A 27,204-nucleotide genomic window follows, 5' to 3' on the forward strand; every position below is an offset into this window, starting at 1 on the left:
TAAGAAAGTGAAATGTCAGAATAATAGTAGAGTGATTTATTTCAGCTTTTATTTCTTTCATCACATTCCCAGAGGGTCAGAAGTTTACATACACTCAATTAGTATTTGGTACCATTGCCTTCAAATAGTTTAACTTGGGTCAAATTTTTCAGGTAGCCTTCCACAAGCTTCCCACAATAAGTTGGGTGAATTTTGGCCCATTCCTTCTGACAGAGCTGGTGTAACTGAGTCAGGTTTGTAGGCCTCCTTGCTCACACACGCTATATAGGTTCTGCCCACAAGTGTTTTATAGGATTGAGGTCAGGGCTTTGTGATGGCCGCGCCAATACCTTGACTTTGTTGTCCTTAAGCCATTTTGCCACAACTTTGAAAGTATGCTTGGGGTCATTGTCCATTTGGAAGACCCATTTGCGACCAAGCTTTATCTTCCTGACTGATGTCTTGAGATGTTGCTTCCATATATCCACATAATTTTCCAACCTCATGATGACATCTATTTTGTGAAGTGCACCAGTCCCTCCTGCAGCAAAGCACGACCACAACATGATGCTGCCACCGCTGTGCTTCACGGTTGGGATGGTGTTCTTCATCTTGCAAGCATCCCCCTTTTTCCTCTAAACATAATGATGGTCATTATGGCCAAACAGTTATATTTCTGTTTCATCAGACCAGAGGACATTTCTCCAAAAAGTATGATCTTTGTCCCCATGTACAGTTGCAAACAGTAGTCTGGCTTTTTTATGGCGGTTTTGGAGCAGTGGCTTCTTCCTTGCTGAGCGGCCTTTCAGGTTATGTCGATATAGGACTTATTTTACTGTGGATATAGATACTTTTGTACCTGTTTTCTCCAGCATCTCCACAAGATCCTTTGCTGTTGTTCTGGGATTGATTTGCACTATTCGCACCAAAGTACGAATCTCCTTCCTGAACGCGGCTCCAGAACGCGCCTCCTTCCTGAGCGGTATGCCGGCTGCGTGGTCCCATGGTGTTTATACTTGTGTACTATTGTTTGTACAGATGAACGTGGTACCTTCAGGCATTTGGAAATTGCTCCCAAGGATGAACCAGACTTGTGGATGTCTACAATTATTTTTTCTGAGGTCTTGGCTGATTTCCTTTGATTTTCCCATGATGACAAGCAAAGAGGCAGTGAGTTTGAAGGTAGGCCTTGAAATACATCCACAGGTACACCTCCAATTGACTCAAATTATGTCAATTAGCCTACCAGGAGCTTCTAAAGCCATGACATACTTTTCTGGATTCCAAGCTGTTTAAAGGCACAGTCAGCTTAGTGTGTGTAAACTTCTGACCCACTGGAATTGTGATACAGTGAAATAATCTGTCTGTAAACAATTGTTGGAAAAAAAGACTTGCCATGCACAAAGTAGATGTCCTAACCGACTTTCCAAAACTATAGTTTGTTAACAAGAACTTTGTGGAGTGGTTGTAAAACTAGTTTTAATGACCTCCAACCTAAGTGTGTGAACTTCCGGCTCCATTCCAAATCGACCCCTACTCCTTAACCTCTCCACACTCTTATATATTTAAAACATTGGATCGGTGGAAGCAATATGGTGAAGATTCTCACAACCATAAAATCATATTCAGATATACAGGAGTGCCTAGAGCAGGGCTGTTCAAGTCCGGTCCTGGTGGGCCAAATCACTTCTGGTTCATGTTTTTAACTGGTAGTTAATTGCACACACCTGGTGTCCCAGGTCTGAATCAGTCCCTGGTTTGAAGAAGGGCATGAAAACCAGACGTGTTTTGGCCCTCCAGGTCCAGAATTGAACTTCCCTTTCCTTGAGGAAGGATTTGCTATTCAGCAAGAGAGTGTGTATGTGTTCTCTCTTCTGTGTATGTGGCTAGCTCCCACAATCCTCAATGGTCTCCTTTCCTTCACAACCTGACGAAGACCATGGGTCTATCATCTGACCATGGTTCTAAATAATATTCCTCTGCTTGTATTTGTTCCTTATCTGCACTGACAAACTTCTCCAGCAGCATCCTCCACAGTGCTTTCCAGAGAGATGAGACCAGGAGAAAACACTTCAGACTATTGAGATGCACCCCTTGAGGTTTCAACAAGGTTTATAACTCTGTGCCAATAAAGAGAGAAATTATTAAATAATGCTAGTAATTTTTATTTTTTATTTTTTATATTTTTTACAATCCTTACCACAAACATGAGAGGATGTGGTTGGTGAAAGCCACTTGTATCCTAAGCTGTGAAGCGTTTCTACCATTGTGCTGTCACCTATCCAGCTTTCAGGTCATTGGTTAAAAAAGCTTGAGGCAACGAGAGCATATGCATGCACACACATTTCACAGGGTTGGAAAATGACATTTTCCATGTGGAAGTCATTGTTGTATTCTGTCTTGCAGTTTCTATTTTAAAAGCTACAACATAGCTGACTTACCACCTCCATATCCCTCTTTTTAGTGACAGTACATATTTCCTCAAACAGCTGACACGTCCCACATTTACATGCACACCAATGACCCATTGTTATTCGGGATACTCCAGTATTCTGTTTTTGAGTTGATGCATATAAACATCATATCCCTACATTTTGTTAATCTCGGTTATGAGAAACCTGGATAAGAAGCCTGGGTTATGCCGATTTTAGACTTGATACTATGGCATGTAAACATTTTAGCCCGTTTACTGTTGTTTTTCTCAGTCTGCGGAGTCCGTTTTGCATATCATGGATGTTGTGTGTTGATGTTTTCATCTGATTGTGAAACAAATAACTTAAAGTAACCTGAGTAGTTTGATCCACCATAATAATGAATTTGGCTGATAGTCCGTATTGGACCATATAGCCTACTGGCTACTTTCATCCCTAATTTAGACAAGTTTCTGTTTCTAATTCCCAACATTTGGTAGGCCATTTATTTGTCAACTATAGTTAGATACATGCATCTTCTCTGCTGTTATAACATGTTGCCATAAAGTAGTGCTCCACAGAATATTGTCTTAACTAGATTACTAATTAATTATATCAATGTAACAACGTTAAAGTTGTATTTCGTTTAGGGACTGGGGAGAAAAACGCAATAACTCAAACAGTGAAAAGATTCCTGTGCAAAATGTCATCAGTTTGACTGGTTTTAAGAGAATGAAAAGCAGAGAAAACAATTTAACACGTTTCTGATAAGATTTCAGTTGGTCTGGTGTGCATATTTTATGCGGTTGAAATACTGTCTGCTTGCATAAGTGTCAAATGTAACAAAAGTTACAGTACATTTGCATTTTCTCATGAGATGCTGAAATAAATCATTTATCCACTCATGTTAGAGACAAAATTAACATGTGTTCGATCATTTTAATGAAAGAAATGCATACTTCTGCAGGAGTTAATATTACGGTACATATGAGAGGTTATAAGCCTACAGTCAGTGTCCATACTAAGCCATTTAAACATTTGGAATATTCGGTTCATGGATTCAGGCATACTCGTGAGTGGGATATCAAAAGGTGCATGTTAAAAGCTTATCCCAAATAAAACCTGAAGCGGGATATGAGCTACTTACTATCAAGAATACTATGAGTATGTAAACGTGGTCACTGTTCCCCTCTCTCTCACAGTGCCACAATGCAGAGCAGCTGTATGTATGGCTACTCCACTTCATAGCCAATAACTACCTAATCTTCAGCCACAAGCCTGACTTCCTGGAGCTCTCAGGTGAGAAACCATAGGGCAGATCACAGGGAATATTAATAAGTCAAAGCTACTTACTAAGTACAACTGGTGTTGCAAGCCCTATGCGTCGACCAACTGAGCAATTGGACCTGCATGACAGTCACCATAAGCTATGGCTGATGCAAGCTGTTGTGAAAGCTAATGGCTTTTTGTATATAATTTATCATATGATAAAGTGAACTGTAAACCCATTCAGTAGACATACTGTCAGTTTTAATAGCACAGATTATTAAGTAGAGGACACATTCTGAAAGGGGACATATTACAAGTTAAATGAATAATTATGACTGCCGATGTGGTGGAATAGTGGATTGCTAAAGCGTGTAAAAAAACATTTACACCTTCTAATTTTGTAAATAGGGCTTGTACACCTACGACGCTAAATTGGCGTTCACCTTTCCTAATGCCTGTCAAGCCACGAGGTCCCTGGTTATGACAGATTTTGAAGACACACACTGGTTAATAAGCACACAATCCACGTTTAGTAGCATCTACAACAGGATTATCGCACACAATATATCAGGTCAAATAGATGGGTCTGGAAGGGCACAAGTGAAGAGATAAAGACTAGAGAGTAGGCCTACTACACATTCACACTGGTGCAGTTCTCAGGTGTAAGCACAGGGGTATCAGGCAGAACACTTAGGCGGCTTGATGGCTTCATTGAAAATGTTTGTTTAGGCAATGACAGAAAAATGTATCCTGGCACTGTTTGTGTGCAAGAGCGAAAGGTTGACATGTCGCCATGGTGATATCATCACGGCAACCTTGTGTTTTGTCATCTCGGTTGACAGAGGAGGAGCGGGAACAGGTGGAGAGACTGCGCTGGCCATCCCGAGGCTACCTGCAGGAGCTGAGCGAGTATCAGCAGCGCCGACGCAAACTCAAGAAGTCCCGCTGTCTCGTCATGTGACACCCACCCGCCGCCACACCCTGGAGAAATAGTGAGAGACCGAGAGGAGAAGGTGTGGGGCAAGAGACAGAGGACAAAGAAGAGGGGGAAAAGGTTGGCAGGGAGGACTTGAGAGAGAATGAGAGAAGACGCTATAAACAAACCAGACTTTAATTCCAAGCTATCTGCCTGAGGACTTGAGAGAGAATGAGAGAAGACCTCAATTGGACAGTGAATAAGGGGAACAGAAAGCTAGGCAGCTTGGCAAAAGAAGACCCAGAGGGTTGAGCGTGGAGCAGAAAAGGTCAAAGGGCGACGTCAACGGGAGGTGAAATGCAAGACTGACGCACCCTGGTCCTTTAAGATCAACACGTGACTGTCTTTGGGACAAAATGACTGATCTATTTAATCAGGGAGAATTTCAAAATGACAGACTAGGGTGGAAAAAAGAAAATGGCTACATTCCAGGTTTATCTTTGCAGTCACGGTGGCTGCATATTTCAGAAGATTGCTATGGCATACTTGTGGTTCCTGAGATGTAAAGCCTTCTTCAGGTAATGTGCAGCTGCAAAAACAACCTGTCTATAGAGGATGCATCTATGGCCCGGAGATTATTGGTAGAAAAATGGCTGTGTCCATGGCGAACCATAACCCTTTTCAAGGCAAATTACCTGTGTATCCATGTAGAATGGACAGTGATCATCTTTGCCATCTCCACACAGGAGATACATATATTTTTATTTAAGCGAAGACGGTGCTCAACTGAACATATGTGCACGGGAAACGTTCAAAGGAACAGGCTGAAACGCATCTAAAACGTTTGGGAGTGTTCTGTCTAATGAACGTGACCATTGATTGTGCATCTATAGAGGATGTCTATTTAATCTATGGACACAATCCTTCAGTCCCAAATCAACCCCATGGCACTACACCCTACACACTTGTTAATGTCCACTTCCTTCATATCCATAATGGTTCCTCAAGAAATGTCTAGGGCTATAGTTGATTTGGGTCGATGCCACCATAACAGTGAGTACATAGTGGTCCTACATGGTTGTCTTACTGGGTTCTTCTGCAATGCTAAATCCTGAAAAAAAGAGAGCGCCCATGTTTAACAGCATTGGGGCACCTGGAGACTTAACACGCACACACGTTCATTGAAACCCTAGCCAAACAACACCTCTGGTTTGACCACACCTCAAATGTGTATTTTTTGCCATGAGATTATAATTGGATGGCGCTGCAACTATTTTTGTACTGTGTACTGCCTGTACCAGGGGGTGTTTTGTAACGTCTGGAGTGGAGCTAACTGCATGTGGAGACTAGAGGGTGTAGGTGTTTTATTTGGTGACCATCCGGCCATGGGGGATGGTTGTGTACAGTAATAATTGTGACCTGAGTCACTTGGAATAAAAACATGTTTTAGTAATACACGTTGGCACACCGCCTACTGAATCGTTATTGTACATCTGAAGACATCCCTTACTGAGCAGTCACGAGTGTGTTAGTATGCATTAATAATGCACATACAGTATGTCATGTGTTAAAGGTTAGTCTGAAGCTTAGTTGCTTCTGTTGAATTTAAACTGTATAAACTCATACACACAATATGACTTGAAACTATTTCTAACTCCCCTATGCTACACACACACACACACACACACACACACACACACACACACACACACACACACACACACACACACACACACACACACACACACACACACAAATCAAATGTATCTATACAGCCCTTCTTACATCAGCTGATATCTCAAAGTGCTGTACAGAAACCCAGCCTAAAACCCCAAACAATGCAGGTGTAGAAGCACGGTGGCTAGGAAAAACTCCCAAGAAAGGCCAGAACCTAGGAAGAAACCTAGAGAGTAACCAGGCTATGAGGGGTGGCCAGTCCTCTTCTGGCTGTGCCGGGTGGAGATTATAACAGAACATGGCCAAGATGTTCAAATGTTCATAGGTGACCAGCAGGGTCAAATAATAATAATTGCACAGTGGTTGTTGAGGGTGCAACAGGTCAGCACCTCAGGAGTAAATGTCAGTTGGCTTTTCATAGCCGATCATTCAGAGTATCTCTGGTGTCTCTAGAGAGTTGAAAACAGCAGGCCTGGGACAGGTAGCACGTCCGGTGAGCAGGTCAGGGTTCCATAGCTTCAGGCAGAACAGTTGAAACTGGAGCAGCAGCTCAGCCAGGTGGACTGGGGACAGAAAGGAGTCAACAGGCCAGGTAGTCCACACACAGGCAGCAATTGCTACATTACATAGGCCGTACATCAGGGGTACTCAACTACTATTTGAGAATGTCCGGATATATATGGTCATTTATTGGCTCAGTGAAAAAAAAACACCTCGCGACACAAAACTGTTCCCACCCCTTTTTTTTTTAGAAATGTTGCCATTTTGAAGCTCATTCCTTGCAATTCTACACATTTTGCCATGGGGCAGAGAGAAAATCTTTGAGTTTTAAAGCAAATGTCCTGCAATTCTAAACATTTTGCCAATGTCTTGGGTGTGTTGGGATACCTGAGTGACTCAACAAATTCAATGTGGGCCTCCTGGGGGTTGAGGCCCCTGGGCATGTAATCTGGCAATGATAACTACAATACTTAGAAATGTCCAGTTCCACTACTTAGCTGACACGTTAAAATTAGCTCTAGGTTCTGTCAGTAAATGATATAAGAGGAAATATACCCACGCACTACCAAATTCATTTAGAAATGAATGCTTGTGCATTGTACTATTACAATTCTCAACAGCAGCAAGTTAAAAGTATTCATTTTTTAAGCCGGGACCCTCAGTCTATATTGACCCCGTTCGTTGAGTATGGCTGCAGTACACTATAATACAGCGTTTCTCAACATTTACTGTACCAGTGAAAGTCTTCCTCGTTTTTTATCGAGCTCATGTTTAAGACACATACAACGTGTAAAAGCACCACTGGAGATACAACTCACCACCATAACTGTGCCTCTGTTACCTCCCTGTGTTTATTGCTGTTCCATATAGAGCCAACATATTAGGGAACTGGCAGTACATCTGTGTCTCTTTTCTTCCTACCTCCACTGCACTCACCCCTGAGCTGTCTCAGCTAAGCTTAGCATACAGTGCCTTGCGAAAGTATTCGGCCCCCTTGAACTTTGCGACCTTTTGCCACATTTCAGGCTTCAAACATAAAGATATAAAACTGTATTTTTTTGTGAAGAATCAACAACAAGTGGGACACAATCATGAAGTGGAACGACAGTTATTGGATATTTCAAACTTTTTTAACAAATCAAAAACTGAAAAATTGGGCGTGCAAAATTATTCAGCCCCTTTAAGTTAATACTTTGTAGCGCCACCTTTTGCTGCGATTACAGCTGTAAGTCGCTTGGGGTATGTCTCTATCAGTTTAGCACATCGAGAGACTGAACATTTTCCCATTCCTCCTTGCAAAACAGCTCGAGCTCAGTGAGGTTGGATGGAGAGCATTTGTGAACAGCAGTTTTCAGTTCTTTCCACAGATTCTCGATTGGATTCAGGTCTGGACTTTGACTTGGCCATTCTAACACCTGGATATGTTTATTTTTGAACCATTCCATTGTAGATTTTGCTTTATGTTTTGGATCATTGTCTTGTTGGAAGAGAAATCTCCGTCCCAGTCTCAGGTCTTTTGCAGACTCCATCAGGTTTTCTTCCAGAATGGTCCTGTATTTGGCTCCATCCATCTTCCCATCAATTTTAACCATCTTCCCTGTCCCCGCTGAAGAAAAGCAGGCCCAAACCATGATGCTGCCACCACCATGTTTGACAGTGGGGATGGTGTGTTCAGTGTGATGAGCTGTGTTGCTTTTACGCCAAACATAACGTTTTGCATTGTTGCCAAAAAGTTCAATTTTGGTTTCATCTGACCAGAGCACCTTCTTCCACATGTTTGGTGTGTCTCCCAGGTGGCTTGTGGCAAACTTTAAACGACACTTTTTATGGATATCTTTAAGAAATGTCTTTCTTCTTACGACTGATTGTTGTCCTATGGACAGAGTCTCCCACCTCAGCTGTAGATCTCTGCAGTTCATCCAGAGTGATCATGGGCCTCTTGGCTGCATCTCTGATCAGTCTTCTCCTTGTATGAGCTGAAAGTTTAGAGGGACGGCCAGGTCTTGGTAGATTTGCAGTGGTCTGATACTCCTTCCATTTCAATATTATCGCTTGCACAGTGCTCCTTGGGATGTTTAAAGCTTGGGAAATCTTTTTGCATCCAAATCCGGCTTTAAACTTCTTCACAACAGTATCTCGGACCTGCCTGGTGTGTTCCTTGTTCTTCATGATGCTCTCTGCGCTTTTAACGGACCTCTGAGACTATCACAGTGCAGGTGCATTTATACGGAGACTTGATTACACACAGGTGGATTGTATTTATCAACATTAGTCATTTAGGTCAATATTGGATCATTCAGAGATCCTCACTGAACTTCTGGAGAGTTTGCTGCACTGAAAGTAAAGGGGCTGAATAATTTTGCACGCCCAATTTTTCAGTTTTTGATTTGTTAAAAAAGTTTGAAATATCCAATAAATGTCGTTCCACTTCATGATTGTGTCCCACTTGTTGTTGATTCTTCACAAAAAAATACAGTTTTATATCTTTATGTTTGAAGCCTGAAATGTGGCAAAAGGTCGCAAAGTTCAAGGGGGCCGAATACTTTCGCAAGGCACTGTACTTTCCCACAGCAATGGTACCAGAAGACCAGGGGACCACAATGCTTGTGCTGGGCCCAGAAACATCCTAGTTGTGAATGAATAAACACATTAGATAAAGCAGAAACTACTGTATATATGCCTTATAGATTACATACCTTAAGACAGCCTAACTACTTATATTGCAAATATAAATGCCGGGCAGTTATAGATGTCTCTCCCTATCCTAAGGGTTAATTACTATTACAGTGCCAGTCAAAAGTTTGGACACCTACTCATTCAAGGGTTTTTCTTTATTTTGACTATTTCCTACATTGTAGAATAATAGTGAAGACATCAAAACTATGAAATAACACATGGAATCATGTAGTAACCAAAAGTGTTAAATATATTTGAGATTCTTCAAAGTAGCCACCCTTTGCCTTGATAACCGCTTTGCACACTCTTGGCATTCTCTCAACCATCTTTATGAGGTAGTCACGTGGAATTTCAATTAACAGGTGTGCCTTGTTAAAAGATACATTTGTGGAATTTTTCTTTTTTAATGGGTTTGAGCCAATCAGTTGTGTTTTGACAAGGTATGGGTGGTATACAGAAAATAGCCCTACTTGATAAAATACCAAGTCCATATTATGGCAAGAACAGCTCAAATAAGCAAAGAGAAAAAAACAGTCCATTATTACTTTAAGACATGAAGGTCAGTCAATCGGGAAATTGTCTAGAACTGAAATTTTCTTCAAGTGCTATCGCAAAAACTATCAAGCACTATGATGAAATTGGCTCTCATGAGGACTGCCACAGGAAAGGAAGACCCAGAGTTCATTAGAGTTACCAGCTCAAATAAATGCTTTGCAGAATTTCAGTAAGACATCTCTGAACAGTTGATGTTGAGGAGACTGAATCAGGCCTTCGTGGTCAAATTGCTGCAATGAATCCACTACTGAAGGACACCAATAATAATTTGGGTGGCAGGTAGCCTAGTGGTTAGAGCGTTGTGCCAGTAACTAGGTTTAGAGATCGAATCCCCGAGCTGACAAGGTAAAAATCTGTTGTTCTGCCCCTGAACAAGGCAGTTAACTCACTGTTCCTAGCTAGGCCGTCAATGTAAATAGGAATTTGTTCTTAACTGACTTGCCTAGTTAAATCAAGGTTAAATAAATAAAATAAGAGACTTGCTTGGGCCAAGAAACATGAGCAAAGGACATTAGACCAGTGGAAATCTGTCCTTTGGTCTGGTGAGTCCAAATTTGAGATTTGTGGTTCCAACCGATGTGTCTTTGAGACACAGAGTAGGTAAACAGATGATCTCCGCATGTGTGGTTCCCACAGTGAAGCATGGAGGTAGTGTAATGGTGCTTTGCTGGTGTCAGTGATTTATTTTGAATTTAAGGCACACTTAACCAGCATGGCTACCACAGCATTCTACAGCAATATGCCATCCCATCTGGTTTGCGCTTAGTGGGACTATCATTTGTTTTTCAACAGGACAATGACCAACACACCTCCAGGCTGTGTAAGGGCTATTTGACCAAGAAGGAGAGTGATGGAGTGCTGCATCAGATGACCTGGCCTCCACAATCACCCGACCTCAACCAAATTGAGATGGTTTAGGATGAGTTGGACTGCAGAGCGAAGGAAAAGCAGCTAACAAGTTTTCAGCACGTGTGGGAACTCCTTCAAGACTGTTGGAAAAGTATTCCTTATGAAGCTGGCTGAGAGAATGCCAAGAGTGTGCAAAGCTGTCATCAAGGCGAAGGGTGGCTACTTTGAAGAATCTCAAATAAAATATATTTTGATTTGTTTAACAATTTTTTGGATACTACATGATTCCATATGTTATTTCATAGTTTGATGTCTTCACTATTATGTAGAAAATAGTAAAAATAAAGAAAACCCCTTGAATGAGGTGTGTCCAAACGTGACTGGTACTGTATATATATATATTATCTTCTCAAAAAAATAAAGGGAACACTAAAATAACACATCCTAGATCTGAATGAATGAAATATTCTTATTAAATACTTTTTTCTTTACATAGTTGAATGTGCTGACAACAAAATCACACAAAAATAAAAAATCAAATTTATCAACCCATGGAGGTCTGGATTTGGAGTCACACAAAATTCAATTGAAAAACCACACTACAGGCTGATCCAACTTTGATGTAATGTCCTTAAAACAAGTCAAAATGAGGCTCAGTAGTGTGTGTGGCCTCCACGTGCCTGTATGACCTCCCTACAACACCTGGGCATGCTCCTGATGAGGTGGCGGATGGTCTCCTAAGGGATCTCCTCCCAGACCTGGACTAAAGCATCCGCCAACTCCTGGACAGTCTGTGGTGCAACGTGGCGTTGGTGGATGGAGCGAGACATGATGTCCCAGATGTGCTCAATTGGATTCAGGTCTGGGGAACGGGCGGGCCAGTCCATAGCATCAATTCCTTCCTCTTGCAGGAACTGCTGACACACTCCAGCCACATGAGGTCACATGAGCATTGTCTTGCATTATATGGTCTCACAAGGGGTCTGAGGATCTCATCTCGGTACCTAATGGCAGTCAGGCTACCTCTGGCGAGCACATGGAGGGCTGTGCGGCCCCCCAAAGAAATGCCACCCCACACCATGACTGACCCACCGCCAAACCGGTCATGCTGGAGGATGTTGCAGGCAGCAGAACGTTCTCCATGGCGTCTCCAGACTGTCACGTCTGTCACATGTGCTCAGTGTGAACCTGCTTTCATCTGTGAAGAGCACAGGGCGCCAGTGGTGAATTTGCCAATCTTGGTGTTCTCTGGCAAATGAAAAACGACACATGCACATTTGTGGCCTGCTGGAGGTCATTTTGCAGGGCTCTGGCAGTGCTCCTCCTGCTCCTCCTTGCACAAAGGCGGAGGTAGCGGTCCTGCTGCTGGCTTGTTGCCCTCCTACGGCCTCCTCCACATCTCCTGATGTACTGGCCTGTCTCCTGGTAGCGCCTCCATGCTCTGGACACTACGCTGACAGACACAGCAAACCTTCTTGCCACAGCTCGCATTGATGTACCATCCTGGATGAGCTGCACTATCTGAGCCACTTGTGTGGGTTGTAGACTCCGTCTCATGCTACCACTAGAGTGAAAGCACCGCCAGCATTCAAAAGTGACCAAAACATCAGCCAGGAAGCATAGAAACTGAGAAGTGGTCTGTGGTCCCCACCTGCAGAACCACTCCTTTATTGGGGGTGTCTTGCTAATTGCCTATAATTTCCACCTGTTGTCTATTCCATTTGCACAACAGCATGTGAAATGTATTGTCAATCAGTGTTGCACATTGTGTTGTTTAAGTGTTCCCTTTATTTTTTTGAGCAGTGTATATATATATATATATATCACACACATACATTCATGCATACATACATACATACACACACACACAGTTGAAGTCGGAAGTTTACATACACTTTGGTTGGAGTCATTACAACTCCACTCCCCACTCCCCACATTTCTTGTTAACAACTATAGTTTTGGCAAGTCAGTTAGGACATCTACTTTGTGCATGACAAGTATTTTTTCCAACAGTTGTTTACAGACAGATTATTTCACTTATAATTCTCTGTATCACAATTCCAGTGGGTCAGAAGTTTACATACACTAAGTTGATTGTGCCTTTAAACAGCTTGGAAAATTCCAGAAAATTATGTCATGTCTTTAGAAGATTCTAGTAGGCTAATTGACATCATTTGAGTCAGTTGGAGGTGTACCTGTGGATGTATTTCAAGGCCTACCTTCAAACTCAGTGCCTCTTTGCTTGACATCATGGGAAAATCAAAAGAAATCAGCCAAGACTTCAGAATTTTTTTTGTAGACATCCACATGTCTGGTTCATCCTTGGGAACAATTTCCAAACGCCTGAAGGTACCACGTTCATCTGTACAAACAATAGTACGCAAGTACAAGCACCATAGGACCACGCTGCTGTCATATCGCTCAGGAAGGAGAAGCATTCTGTCTCCTAGAGATGAACGTACTTGGTGTGAATAGTGCAAATCAATCCCAGAACAAAAGCAAAGGACCGTGTGAAGATGCTGGAGGAAACAGATGCAAAAGTTTCTATATCCACAGTAAAACAAGTCCTATATCGACATAACATGAAAGGCCGCTGAGCAAGGATTTTTTATTTATTTTTTATTTCTCCGTTATTTTACCAGGTAAGTTGACTGAGAACACGTTCTCATTTGCAGCAACGACCTGGGGAATAGTTACAGGGGAGAGGAGGGGGATTAATGAGCCAATTGTAAACTGGGGATTATTAGGTGACCATGATGGTTTGAGGGCCAGATTGGGAATTTAGCCAGGACACCGGGGTTAACACCCCTACTCTTACGATAAGTGCCATGGGATCTTTAATGACCTCAGAGAGTCAGGACACCCGTTTAACGTCCCATCCAAGAGACGGCACCCTACACAGGGCACTGCCCTGGGGGATTGGGATATTTTTTAGACCAGAGGAAAGAGTGCTTCCTACTGGCCCTCCAACACCACTTCCAGCAGCATCTGGTCTCCCATCCAGGAACTGACCAGGACCAACCCTGCTTAGCTTCAGAAGCAAGCCAGCAGTGGTATGCAGGGTGGTATGCTGCTGAATGAAGCCACTACTCCAAAACGGCCATAATAAAGCCAGACTACGGTTTGCAATTGCATATGGGGACAAAGATGGACTGGTGCACTTCACAAAAGAGATGGTATCATGAGGTAGGACATTTTTGTGGATATTTTTTATTTATTTCACCTTTATTTAACCAGGTAGGCTAGTTGACAACTGCGACCCGGCCGAGATGAAGCAAAACAGTTCGACACATACAACAACACAGAGTTACACATGGAATAAACAAACATACAGTCAATAATACAGTAGAAAAAGTGTGTGCAAATGAGGTAAGATAAGGGAGTTAAAGCAATAAATAAGCCATGGTGGCAAAGTAATTACAATGTAGCAATTAAACACTGGAGTGATAGATGTGCAGAAGATAAATGTGCAAGTAGAGATACTGGGGTGCAAAAGAGCAAGATAAATAAATAAATACAGTATGGGGATGAGGTAGTTGGATGGGCTATTTACAGATGGGCTATGTATAGGTGCAGTGATCTGTGAGCTGCTGTGACAGCTGGTGCTTAAAGCTAGTGAGGGAGATATGAGTCTCGAGCTTCAGTGATTTTTGCAGTTCGTTCCAGTCATTGGCAACAGAGAACTGGAAGGAAAGGTGGCAAAAGGAAGAATTGGCTTTGGGGGTGACCAGTGAGATATACCTGCTGGAGTGCGTGCTACGGGTGGGTGCTGCTATGGTGACCAGTGAGCTGAGATAAGGCGGGGCTTTACCTAGCAGTCTTGTAAATGACCGGGAGCCAGTGGGTTTGGCGACGAGTATGAAGCGAGGGCCAGCAAACGAGAGCATACATGTCGCAGTGGTGGGTAGTATATGGGGCTTTGGTGACAAAACGGATGGCACTGTGATAGACTGCATCCAATTTGTTGAGTAGAATGTTGGAGGCTATTTTGTAAATGACATCGCCGAAGTCAAGGATCGGTAGGATGGTGACTTTTACGAGGGTGTGTTTGGCAGCATGAGTGAAGAATGCTTTGTTGGAAAATAGGAAGCCGATTCTAGATTTAATTTTGGATTGTAGATGCTTAATGTGAGTCTTGAAGGAGAGTTTACAGTCTAACCAAAAACCTAGGTATTTGTAGTTGTCCACACATTCTAAGTCAGAACCATCCAGAGTAGTGATGCTGGATGGGCGGGCAGGTGCGGGCAGCGATCGGTTGAAGAGCATGCATTTAGTTTTACTTGCATTTAAGAGCCGTTGGAGGCCACGGAAGGAGAGTTATATGGCATTGAAGCTCGTCTGGAGGTTAGTTAACACAGTGTCCAAAGAAGGGCCAGAGGTATACAGAATGGTGTCGTCTGCGTAGAGGTGGATCAGAGAAACACCAGCAGCAAGAGTGACATCATTGATGAATACAGAGAAGAGAGTCGACCTGAGAATTAAACCCTGCAGCACCCCCATAGAGACTGCCAGAGGTCTGGACAACAGACCCTCCGATTTGACACACTGAACTGTCTGAGAAGTAGTTGGTGAACCAGGCGAGGCAGTCATTTGAGAAACCAAGGCTATTGAGTCTGCCGATAAGAATGTGGTGATTGACAGAGTCGAAAGCCTTGGCCAGGTCAATGAATACGGCTGCACAGTAATGTCTCTTATCGATGGCGGTTATGATATCATTTAGGACCTTCAGCGTGGCTGAGGTGCACCCATGACCAGCTCTGAAACCAGATTGCATAGGGGAGAAGGTACGGTGGGATTTAAAATGGTCGGTAATCTGTTTGTTAACTTGGCTTTCGAAGACCTTAGAAAGGCAGGGTAGGATATATATAGGTCTGCAGAAGTATGGGTCTAGAGTGTCTCCCCCTTTGAAGAGGGGGATGACCGCGGCAGCTTTCCAATCTTTGGGAATCTTAGACGATTGAAGCAACATCTCAAGATATCAGTCAGGAAGTTAAAGCTTGTTCGCAAATGGGTCTTCCAAATGGGACAATGAACCCAAGCATACTTCCAAAGTTGTGGAAAAATGGCTTAAGGACAGCAAAGTCAAGGTATTGGAGTGGCCATCACAAAGCCCTGACCTCAATCTTAAAGAAAATTTGTGGGCAGAACTGAAAAAGCATGTGCGAGTAAGAAGGCCTATAAACCTGACTCAGTTATATCAGTTCTGTCAGGAGGAATGGGCCAAAATTCACCCAACTTATTGTGGGAAGCTTGTGGAAGGCTACCTGAAACGTTTGACCCAAGTTAAACAATTTATAGGCAATGCTACCAAATATTAATTGAGTGTATGTTAACTTCTGACCCACTGGGAATGTGGTGAAAGAAATAAAAGCGTGATCCTAACTGACCTAAGACAAGGAATTTGTACAAGGATTAAATGTCAGGAATTGTGAAAAACTGAGTTCAAATGTATTTGGCTAAGGTGTATGTAAACTTACGACTTCAACTGTGTGTGTGTGTGTGTGTGTGTGTGTGTGTGTGTGTGTGTGTGTGTGTGTGTGTGTGTGTGTGTGTGTGTGTGTGTGTGTGTGTGTGTGTGTGTGTGTGTGTGTGTGTGTGTGTGTGTGTGTGTGTGTGTGTGTGTGTGTGTGTGTGTGTGTGTGTGTGTGTGTGTGTGTGTGTGTGCGTGCGTGCGTGCGTGCGTGTGTGCGGTGTGTGTGTGTGTGTGTGTGTGTGTGTGTGTGTGTGTGTGTGTGTGTGCGTGCGTGCGTGCGTGCGTGTGTGTGTGTGTGCGTGCGTGCGTGCGTGCGTGTGTTTTGTGTGTGTGTGTGTGTGTGTGTGTGTGTGTGTGTGTGTGTGTGTGTGTGTGTGTGTGTGTGTGTGTGTGTGTGTGTGTGTGTGTGTGTGTGTGTGTGTGTGTGTGTGTGTGTGTGTGTGTGTGTGTGTGTGTGTGTGTGTGTGTGTGTGTGTGTGTGTGTGTGTGTGTGTGTGTGTGTGTGTGTGTGTGTGTGTGTGTGTGTGTGTGTGTGTGTGTGTGTGTGTGTGTGTGTGTGTGTGTGTGTGTGTGTGTGTGTGTGTGTGTGTGTGTGTGTGTGTGTGTGTGTGTGTGTGTGTGTGTGTGTGTGTGTGTGTGTGTGTGTGTGTGTGTGTGTGTGTGTGTGTGTGTGTGTGTGTGTGTGTGTGTGTGTGTGTGTGTGTGTGTGTGTGTGTGTGTGTGTGTGTGTGTGTGTGTGTGTGTGTGTGTGTGTGTGTGTGTGTGTGTGTGTGTGTGTGTGTGTGTGTGTGTGTGTGTGTGTGTGTGTGTGTGTGTGTGTGTGTGTGTGTGTGTGTGTGTGTGTGTGTGTGTGTGTGTGTGTGTGTGTGTGTGTGTGTGTGTGTGTGTGTGTGTGTGTGTGTGTGTGTGTGTGTGTGTGTGTGTGTGTGTGTGTGTGTGTGTGTGTGTGTGTGTGTGTGTGTGTGTGTGTGTGTGTGTGTGTGTGTGTGTGTGTGTGTGTGTGTGTGTGTGTGTGTGTGTGTGTGTGTGTGTGTGTGTGTGTGTGTGTGTGTGTGTGTGTGTGTGTGTGTGTGTGTGTGTGTGTGTGTGTGTGTGTGTGTGTGTGTGTGTGTGTGTGTGTGTGTGTGTGTGTGTGTGTGTGTGTGTGTGTGTGTGTGTGTGTGTGTGTGTGTGTGTGTGTGTGTGTGTGTGTGTGTGTGTGTGTGTGTGTGTGTGTGTGTGTGTGTGTGTGTGTGTGTGTGTGTGTGTGTGTGTGTGTGTGTGTGTGTGTGTGTGTGTGTGTGTGTGTGTGTGTGTGTGTGTGTGTGTGTGTGTGTGTGTGTGTGTGTGTGTGTGTGCGTGCGTGCGTGCGTGCGTGCGTGCGTGCGTGCGTGTGTTTTTTTTTTCTTGTGAATTTCGACCAGCCCAGAATTGCCAGACGACCAATCCGCCCATGGCAGCAGTTGTGACTGACAGCTCAACTGGTGAATATTAGACATTCTGTACATAGGGATCTCTATGCATATACAAATATTTATTTTGCTACATTAAATACAGTGTCTTATAAGCCTATGTGGGCTGCGCATCCTGAAAATGCATGTTGTGATGCATTTGATTTAATCTAATAGATGAAAATCATAGAAGCACAGAGGCTGAGGGATACTTTGATGCAGGTAAAAGAGCTTGTTTCACTCTTCATTTCCTTCTGCCTTGTATACTGCGTATGACACATGCATTGCAAACAATCTAATCTTGCGTTGCCAGACTCACTAATCTCACATTTGCTCTGAAGGGGGAGGGCTGGACCTATGCTACCAATAATTCAACCCATGCATTTTTTATTCAGTTATTGAGGAAGAATATCCATATGCTGTACCTTGGTGGAAGCTTATGACAAAGAAAATATACAGAAGTTTTGCATCTGTTGGCAATCCTGAGACAAAAAGGGTAAACTACAAGGACAGAAATATTATTAAAATCTACATTAGGGCCTTAGGCTATGTGTTGTCTCAAGGTGGTTGTAGAGGACCTGTTTGGCCAGCAGGTGATGTAGTTCTCTGGTCCCGGTCCTGAACTCTGGTCTCCAGCCTCCTGAAGCACCACCTCGGCTCCACCCAGTCTGGGGGCCTCCCAAAGAGACAAATGACTCCCTCATACTCTCTCCCCACCTTCCAACTCTACAAATTAATCCTTTGCGCTTCCCTCTCCTCACTCCCTTTTGTGTGTGTCTGTGCACATACCTGGGGTAGTGTGTGTGCATCACTACAGAGCGCCAATGGACTGCAGCATCCCCTCCAGTTTCCCACTCTCATCCAGCTCTGCTACATCACTGCACCCTCCCACACATTCCTCACCGATAAAAACCTGTGGGACCAACAAACACACACAGCAAAATATCATTAAGAATCGCAAAAGCAGAACCAGTATTTCTTAGGTCATGTAAAGTATTTCATGAGATGCGGAATACTCATGATGTCCATCAATTGGCAGCATTAACCAAAAATGAGACATAGGAGGACTAGAACAAATCTATCATGTTCGGCATAATACTGTACATCTGTGTTTGATGATCGCTGCCCTATTCATTGTTGATGGGATATGTAACAGACTGAAATCAATATTTCAAATGACTGTGTAATGTATCCATGCAAGCAGGACAATTCACTTGAGGTCAGGTGAATGTGAAGCTGTGCATGAGCAAAATGCTACCTTCATTACAGATTCAGAATTCAGTGATGACAGCTAGCGAAATGAATATGAATAGTTTGAGCTTCAAGCCAATCAACGTTCATGGATTGCGTTGTCATTGAGATGGCTGATCAAAACACAAACAATAAAATAAACATGTACAATATTCGTCTGCTTATTGTTGGAACGACAATACAAATGACATTGCAAAAAATGGAGACGTTGAGTTATTACGCTCGTCATGAACTCCAAAGAGCACTTCTCAAAAAGCTTAAATTGAGTGTAACCAATGTGAAACGGCTAGCTAGTCAGCGGTGGTGCACGCTGTGTTTCAATCACTTGCTCTGAGACCTTAAAGTAGTGGTTCCCCTTGCTCTGCAAGGGCTGTGTTGATAATGGGATATGATAAAGGGTGAGTCGGTCAAGGATCGATGCAGACAAGGTGGTAGATTGTACGACAAGCGACAGGTTTATTTCAAAGTGGAGATATCTGGTACAGCGTATATACGGGCCCCTCTGTTAGCTCATCAGAGACTAGCAAAAAAGACACTAGCTAACAATGGGTACAAGCTTCATATACAGAACAGAAAGTAGGTTGATATCTAGGAAATCGGATCTTCGGATTGGATCAGGCTGGGGTGTAGTCATCCGGCATTGGCTCTGTTGTCTGTCCGTCATCGTAGAATCCTGCCATGCCTGTTCTTGGTCGTCACACCCCCCTCAGCTGAAAAGGAGATCTGGTGTGTGCGCTATCTTCAGTCACACAATGTTCGGCTGGGAGGGAGATTATGTGTGTGTGTTAGTTTGTCTCTAAGTCTAGGCTTTCTGCCAATCTGTGGGTGTCTTATCTGGGTGTCCTCGGCAGCTATGTGTGTACTGTATGTGCGTCGTCCCTGTCTTCTGGGGTCAGTGTGTAAGAGCGTATGCGTCCCTATCTTCAGGGGAGTTGTGGCCGAACTGCCGGCTAGCACCTGTGGCTAGGAGTATCCTGTTGTGACAGTGTTCTGGATGATTACAGTGAGTGTGTGTGTGTGAGAGATATCCTGTATGGGGCCCAACCTGTTTTACTATGTGTCTCAGCTATAGTAGTGTAATGTCACCTACATAGGAATTAGCAGTAATGTAATGTCACCTACATAGGAATTAGCAGTCCTCTACAGCTGTGGCTTTTGTGGAGTGATGGGTAACGATGCTTCGTGGGTGACTGTTGTTGATGTGTGCAGAGGGTCTCTGGTTCGCGCCCGGTTATGGGCGAGGGGACGGTCTAATGTTCTACTGTTACATGAGCGACATCTATATTTGAACTCGCGCGCAACTGTCTAGATACAAATTTGCATGCAGTATTGTACACACAACAACAAATGAATAAGGTATTGAAATACTGGCAAGACTCGAATAAGAAACTCACCGTCCGAGCCCCAGTTATCTCCAAAAAGTAGTCCTGTAAACTGCTCATATCTCTCCGTCCTGTGATGTCAATACATTCTAAATGCCCAGCTTTGAATGCAAAAGGGAGGGTGGATGCAACTCAATATTGGGAAAGTGTTCTTAATGTTTTGTACAGTCTTTAAAAATGGTTTTTATTCCTTATGGCAGCAGCGGTGGCCAACCCTGCTCTAACACACACCAGGAGTGTGCAATAAGAAACTCATACTTTGACAAGACCTCTTTAGCCGTCACGCAATACGGGTACGATGGGTTTTTAGAAATATTGTAACTTTGTCTCCCCTAAATTTAGTTTCCACAAATTCCAGTGCCATTCTGACGTTGGTTAAAGACAAAAACGGATGTCTTGGAAATGTTATATGAAACGCTCGGGCAAACAATTGATCAGTAAACTTCGGTGTAGCGTCAAAAAAAGGTGTGTTTATTATAAACAAAGGATATCCCACATTTTAAAACTGCAGCGTGGTAATTATTTTTGATACCCTGTCATTTTTTCGATCCAAGTAGAACACCGAAATAGCAATTATGTTATCCATTTTTTTTATCCGTGTAAAAAAAAAACATAGATCATTCAACCACATCTAATGTAGGCAGATGCAGTCATAAGGCTTCACTATCCCGACAGATTGATTTACTTCCTATTTACATGTTAGGCGTGTACAGTACAAGTCAAAAGTTTGGACCCACCTACTCATTCAAGGGTTTTTCTTTATTTTTACTATTTTCTACAGTGCAGATTAATAGTGAAGATATCAAAATTATGAAATAACATACTGTATGGGAATCATGTAACCAAAAAAAAAGTGTTAAAAAAAAGTAGCCACCCTTTTCCCTTGATGAGAGCATTGCACACTCCTGGTGTGTGTTAGAGCAGGGTTGGCCACCGCTGCTGCCATAAGGAATAATGATTTTTTTAAAGACTGTACAAAACATTAAGAACACTTTCCCAATATTGAGTTGCATCCACCCTCCCTTTTGCACTCAGAACAGCCTCATTTCGTCAAGGTGTCGAAAGCAATTCACTGGAATCATGGCCCATGTTGACGCCAACGCTTCCCACAGTTGTGTCAAGTTGGCTGGATGTCCTTTGGGTGATGGACCATTGTTGAAACACATCGGAAACTGTTGTGTGTGAAAAACCCAGCAGCGTAGCAGTTCTTGACCCTAACTGGTGCACCTGGCACCTACTACCACCATACCCCATTCAAAGGCACTTAAATATTTTGGCTTGCCCATTCACCCTCTGAATGGCACACACACAATCCATGTCTCAAGGCTTAAAAATCCTTCTTTAACCTTCCTCCCCTTCATCTACACAGATTGAAAATGATTTAAGTGACATCAATAAGGGATCATAGCCTTCACCTGGATTCACCAGGTCAGTCGGTCATGGAAAGAGCAGGTGTTCATAATGTTTTGTACACTGTATTTGATAGCGTGACTGACTGGGTTTGAACCCATCTCATCTGCACAAGGCTGTGTTACGGGAACTAACGCAAGTCCTCAGATCTCAGGAAAGGTTGGTTACTCAAGAGGGTGGTTCACCAAACTACCTCTGCTACAATTCACCCTCCTTTGACCACCTCCTCAGAATCAACTGACTATCAAAGTCGCTGCACCAATGTGACTGGCTGGATTTGAACCCGGGTCAGTTGTGTGTCATAAGTCTGCTAGGCCGTAGCGCTAAAGCCTGTAGGCATTTTCTCTAGGAGCCAGCACATCTTCAGGCAAGGTTACTCATCCTGTGGTTCACTGAACCAACTTAGTTATAATAGTTAAGTGAAATATATAGAAAATTATTTTCTCAGTCCTAGAATTTGAAATCCCTCAAACATGCATGCATTGCATGTGTGAAAATATTAAGGACATTTTAAGGCCAACCCCCCAAAAATCCCTGTACAACCAAAGTCGCTTGTAACTATTCAGAAAAAATACCTTTCCATGCGTGCACTAGTGCAGTATCTGCATACCTTTGCACAGATTAAGCCAAAGGGACTCCAGTTTGCTGCTGTTCCACAGTCTACAATTCTAACCAGAAATGTAACTGTTCATTCCATGACAAGTATATTAAACAGTATGATTTTTCACACTAATCATGATGGAACAAATGTGAAGTCTCAGTAGCCAAAATGATCAAACATTCCAAAGCTTCCAATTACAACTTCATAACCATGGGTTGCATTCATACAGAACTCTTAACCAGGGGTCAAGGCCCATAATCACACGGATATGCAGATGGCTTACAACTGAAAAGAAAGTCTACAATCTTCAATGTAAAGCCAAGTTGACTTTTATTTTACAGATTTAATGCATTTTCAGGTGGGCAGGTTCAGTACTCCTTCACAATCCATACAGTTCTGAGTCATCTTTCACACCAAAACATTGAGATGTCTTTTAAACACTTGTTTGCCCTTTACAACTTCTCAGTAAGACTGCTGAACTCCAACAAAGTCACCATTTTGCTGGGAGTAGACCCTGTACTGTAGTAGTCTGCTGGGACTCATGAGTGTCAAGATGCTTCAGAGATCTCCAAATAAGTATTTTTCATGTCTACAAATCCCTCTAAAACATGTTGAGCTCATGGTCCCTGCAGAGTTTGAATTGTGACTGAAGAGGGCCTTCCTGTTTTTAAAAAGTGACACTACCTCTGCTGCAGAGACCCATCCAACGGAAGCCCCAATCATATGACAGTACTATCAGACCTTACATCATTGGGGCTTCTGTTGGATGGGTCTCTGCAGCAAGAGTGCATAATCCTCAGTTTCTTACTTACAATTTTGGATTTGTCCCCACCCCAATTGGAAAGCAGAGAGAAAAAAGTTAAAATAAGTACTAGAATGTTACCCCAAAACAGAAATGTCATCTTCCAGGGAACACATTTTATATCCAGTCTCCAGTATCAGTGCCTCATAAATAAAAGGCTGAACCAGTAATGTAGATATATACCAGAACAGTATTTCACTTTTTGGGGACAAACATTCTAACACAGGTTTGTAAACATAATATTTCCCTTGAGCTCAAGACCTTGTTTATTAATGATATCATGAAATTTTCATCCTTAATCCATGCATTCATCTGTCTGTCAAACTAAATCAGCATGAGTTGAATTCAAAAACTAAAACAGAAATGCTATTCGCAGTTCTTCCATAGTTCTGCTGCACTGACAAAACTGGAATCAAGGAGAAAAGAATACATTTGTCTTTGTAATACAGATTTGTCTTCTGGTATAGATGCATTAATTTATCAAACAGCCTGTTTTCCTTTAAATAAACTGGCGAGGCAATGCTCTAGTCCTTCCAGAGATCGGCTACTCTAGAACAGCCCCCCAATTAAAAACACTAACTTTAGCCAGGTTGATCCTGAGTGCTCTGGCTAGTCAAACAGACTACAGCAGCTTTTTCCCCCTTTTTCATAAACATGTTTTCTATCCAACAACTTATTTGTCGGTCAACTTTCCAAATGTCGACAAAACAAAATACACTAGACAAGGTGGGATCTTTTTGTTTCAATAAAATTAATGATGCGAGAAATGGCGGTTGCCTTTACGCGCAAATATTGATATAATAACCATTGATGTAAACTTGGGAGTCACACAATCATATCATGTGGTCCTCCCACTACACCTCGGGAAAGCATACAGTTTATGCTACAGATTAAATAAGGTATTTACTTCACAGGGTGGTGAAAGTGCAGTGATGAGCTTGATGTTCTTTTCCAATAAATATTGAGGGTCTATTCTAGTAACATAATGATAGATGCTTGGCTGCCATTTGACAAATTAAAATAATAAAAACGCTCTCATGTAGGTAGCCTACTAGCACTGTACCTGGAGCTGTTGGCTGGAGCGCACATGCCACTGCCAGTGGGCACAGTCGCTATATAAAACGCAACATTTCTCTTACAAAACCATCAGTAGTTGAAAATGCGATGGAAACCAATAACTTTTTAAAAATGTGCACTACGTCATCACGCACTTTTATCCGACGATTTTATAATATTTGCATGAAAATCGGTCATGAATTGGATGGAAACCTAGCTATTTTCTCACCCTCGTGTTCCCCCCCAAATCTTACCCCCCCCATTTTACATAGCCGCACACACACACACACCTCCCTGACCTTTGTATTCCCTCTTTGACCCCCCCCCCCCCAGACAGACACCTCATGCTGGTGTGTGAGACCTGTAGCCGGGTGGTTGTAATTCCCCCATGTAAACTAACACCTTAAGGCACCCTTTTGCACAGAGAGCAGAACCACTGATGTTACGCAGGGTAGCGCCCCCCTGCTATCAGAGTATGATCCTCCTAAATGTAACCCCCCCATGGCCCTTATAACCCATATTGGTGTTGCGTCTCAATGGTCTAAAGTAGATTCCTCTCCATCTACTTCACCATGAAGGAAGAGGGTGAAGGGAAGATGAGCAGCTGCTGACAATTGGGACGATACGTTGGATTTTCATTTTTTTTTAACTAGGCAAGTCAGTTAATAACAAATTCTTATTTACATTCACGGCTTACACCGGCCAAACCCGGACGACGCTGGGCCAATTGTGCTCCGCCCTATGGGACTCAATCAAGGCCAGTTGCGATACAGCCTAGATTTGAACCAGTGTCTGTAGTGACACCTCTAGCACTGAGATGCAGTGTCTTAGACCACTGAGCCACTCGGAATCTCCTCTCGTGTGCAAAATGGCTTCAGAAAGTCAAACACATAAGGCCCATGTTTTTGCATTGCTTTCGGAAAATATAAACTTTTTAAACAACAAATCATGTGTGGACCACACACACACACACACACCTGAACAATCAAAAATAAATACTTTTTTTTTTACTTAAATACAAGTATAATATTTTCTCTGCTTTCAAAAATAAGTTTAATTTTTGGATAAAGTCCTTCAAAGGCTAGAAGTGTTAAGTATCCCCCCTACCCCCACGCGCATGTAGTTCCCTTCCTCTAGACAAGTGTTGTATAATTGAAGAGGAGCTTCAGGAGAAACCATTACGAGAAGGGGGGGGGCAGCAGAGACAGGGGGGTCTGAATAAATAAAAGCCAGTTGAAACCCCCTTGCTCCGCACACCCCTTAAACCACCTCAAAACTGTGTGGTCTTGAAACTGTTGCTCTAGCTCCAGGATTGGGAACTGCGCTGGTCAAAGTCAGCGATGAGGCGCTTGATGTGGGCCAGCTTGTTGTGCAGGTACTCGCAGCGCTGCTTCTCCACCTGGTAGTTTGGGCTATGCTGCAGGGTGACACATACACAAAGAAATTAGACTCCATAATGTTACCTGATATGCAGTGTTTAGAAAGCCATTCATAACATTTTTTTTGGGGGGTTGAATTACTGTTACTTGACCGCTCAATGTTCCGGCGCTGTGTTTGGTTCATAAAACACAATGCCTTGAACTGTACAGAATGCTTGTTTTGTTAGTCTGCCTCCCTGGACAGCTTTAACCAAGCTAAGCAAAGTCAATTAATCATCTAATGTTACTTACGGGCCCTTCCCAATAATGCAGAGAGAAACAAATTAAAATAATTACGAGGAATAAATAGAAAAATAAATAAATACACCATCAACAGAACACACCAGCAGCATACAACCCTGCATCCCACTGCTGGCTTGCTTCTTAAGCCAAGCAGGGTCGGTCCTGGTTGGGAGACCAGCTGCTGCTGGAAGTGGTGTTGGAGGGCCAGTAGGGGGCAGTCTCTGGTCTAAGGATATCCCAATGCCTAGGGAAGTGAAGGGGACATTGCCCTGCATAGGGTGCAGTCTTTCAGATGGAACATTAAACGGGTGTCCTGAATCTGTGGTCATAAAAATGGCACTTATCAATGACCATGGGGTCAACACTCATACGATAAGTTCCCAACCTAACGTCAATCCTAATTGGCATCTCTCACTTCTCTCCACCTGAGAGCGGATGTGTGGTGAGCGTTCTGACCCCGGTGGGTGCTACACATTGGTGGTGGATGAGGGAAGTTTCTCCCTACCATGTAAAGTTACAGAAAAGCGCTATATAAATCCAATGAATGATTAAGATTTAGCCTTGGTTAGCCCATTTTTAAAGTCATTAAAGGGATATAGGGATTTTGGCAGAGGCCCTTTATCTACTTCCCTCGAGTCTGATAAACTGTGTATACCATTTTTGTGTCTCAATGTCCAGTATGAAGGAAGTTCTAGGTAGTTTCGAGAACATTCTAGTAGATACCCATAGGCTTCCAGAAACTACCTCTAACATCCTTCATACTGGACAGACTCGTGTTATGCACGAGTTCATCAGACTCTGGAGAAGTAGATAAAAAGGGCCTCATTACCAAAATATCCCTAAATAGTTTGCTAGTAATTAGCGCTGGCCACATTAGCTAACTAATGCATAATGAGTACTTTAGCTAGCCAGCCAGCCAGCCCACCCTTTGGCTGTATTTGTATTTATTATGGATCCCCATTAGCTGCTGCCAAGGCACTTTTCCTGGGGTCCAGCAAAATAAAGGCAATTATACATTTTTTAAATGCTCTCAGGCCTCTACTCTCACATATCTATAACACCAAATCTGTGTGTACATTTGTGTATAGTGCGTATGTTATCGTACGTTTGTATGCATGTGTCTATTTGTGTTGCTTCACAGTCCCTGCTGTTCCATAAGGTGTATTCTCATTTTAAATCAAATTTGACTACTGGCACAAGTTACTTGATGTGTAGTAGAGTTCCATGTAGTCATGGCTCTATGTAATACTGTGCGATTTTTTTTGATGTACCAATTCCATGGCACATTGAATTGACACGCAAAAC

General features: G+C 43.0%; 2 protein-coding genes across 2 annotated transcripts in view; one reads left to right on the plus strand and one right to left on the minus strand.

Annotated features, from left to right (window-relative positions):
* Nucleotides 1-6,030, plus strand: part of rhobtb3 (Rho related BTB domain containing 3) — a 36,376-nt gene extending 30,346 nt beyond the window's left edge. Inside the window, exons 11-12 of the mRNA XM_065003226.1 lie at nt 3,593-3,689; nt 4,502-6,030. Of these exons, the coding sequence (XP_064859298.1) occupies nt 3,593-3,689; nt 4,502-4,620 (216 nt within the window). The 3' untranslated portion in view covers nt 4,621-6,030. The remainder of the gene's footprint in view (nt 1-3,592; nt 3,690-4,501) is intronic.
* Nucleotides 6,031-19,418: 13,388 nt separating this feature from the next.
* Nucleotides 19,419-27,204, minus strand: part of ell2 (elongation factor for RNA polymerase II 2) — a 41,322-nt gene continuing 33,536 nt past the window's right edge. The window contains 1 exon segment of the mRNA XM_029683601.2: nt 19,419-25,655. Within this exon segment, the coding sequence (XP_029539461.2) occupies nt 25,539-25,655 (117 nt within the window). The 3' untranslated portion in view covers nt 19,419-25,538.

Source organism: Oncorhynchus nerka, linkage group LG2 (assembly GCF_034236695.1).
Source record: "Oncorhynchus nerka isolate Pitt River linkage group LG2, Oner_Uvic_2.0, whole genome shotgun sequence".
In the NCBI taxonomy this organism is placed as follows: Eukaryota; Metazoa; Chordata; class Actinopteri; order Salmoniformes; family Salmonidae; genus Oncorhynchus; species Oncorhynchus nerka.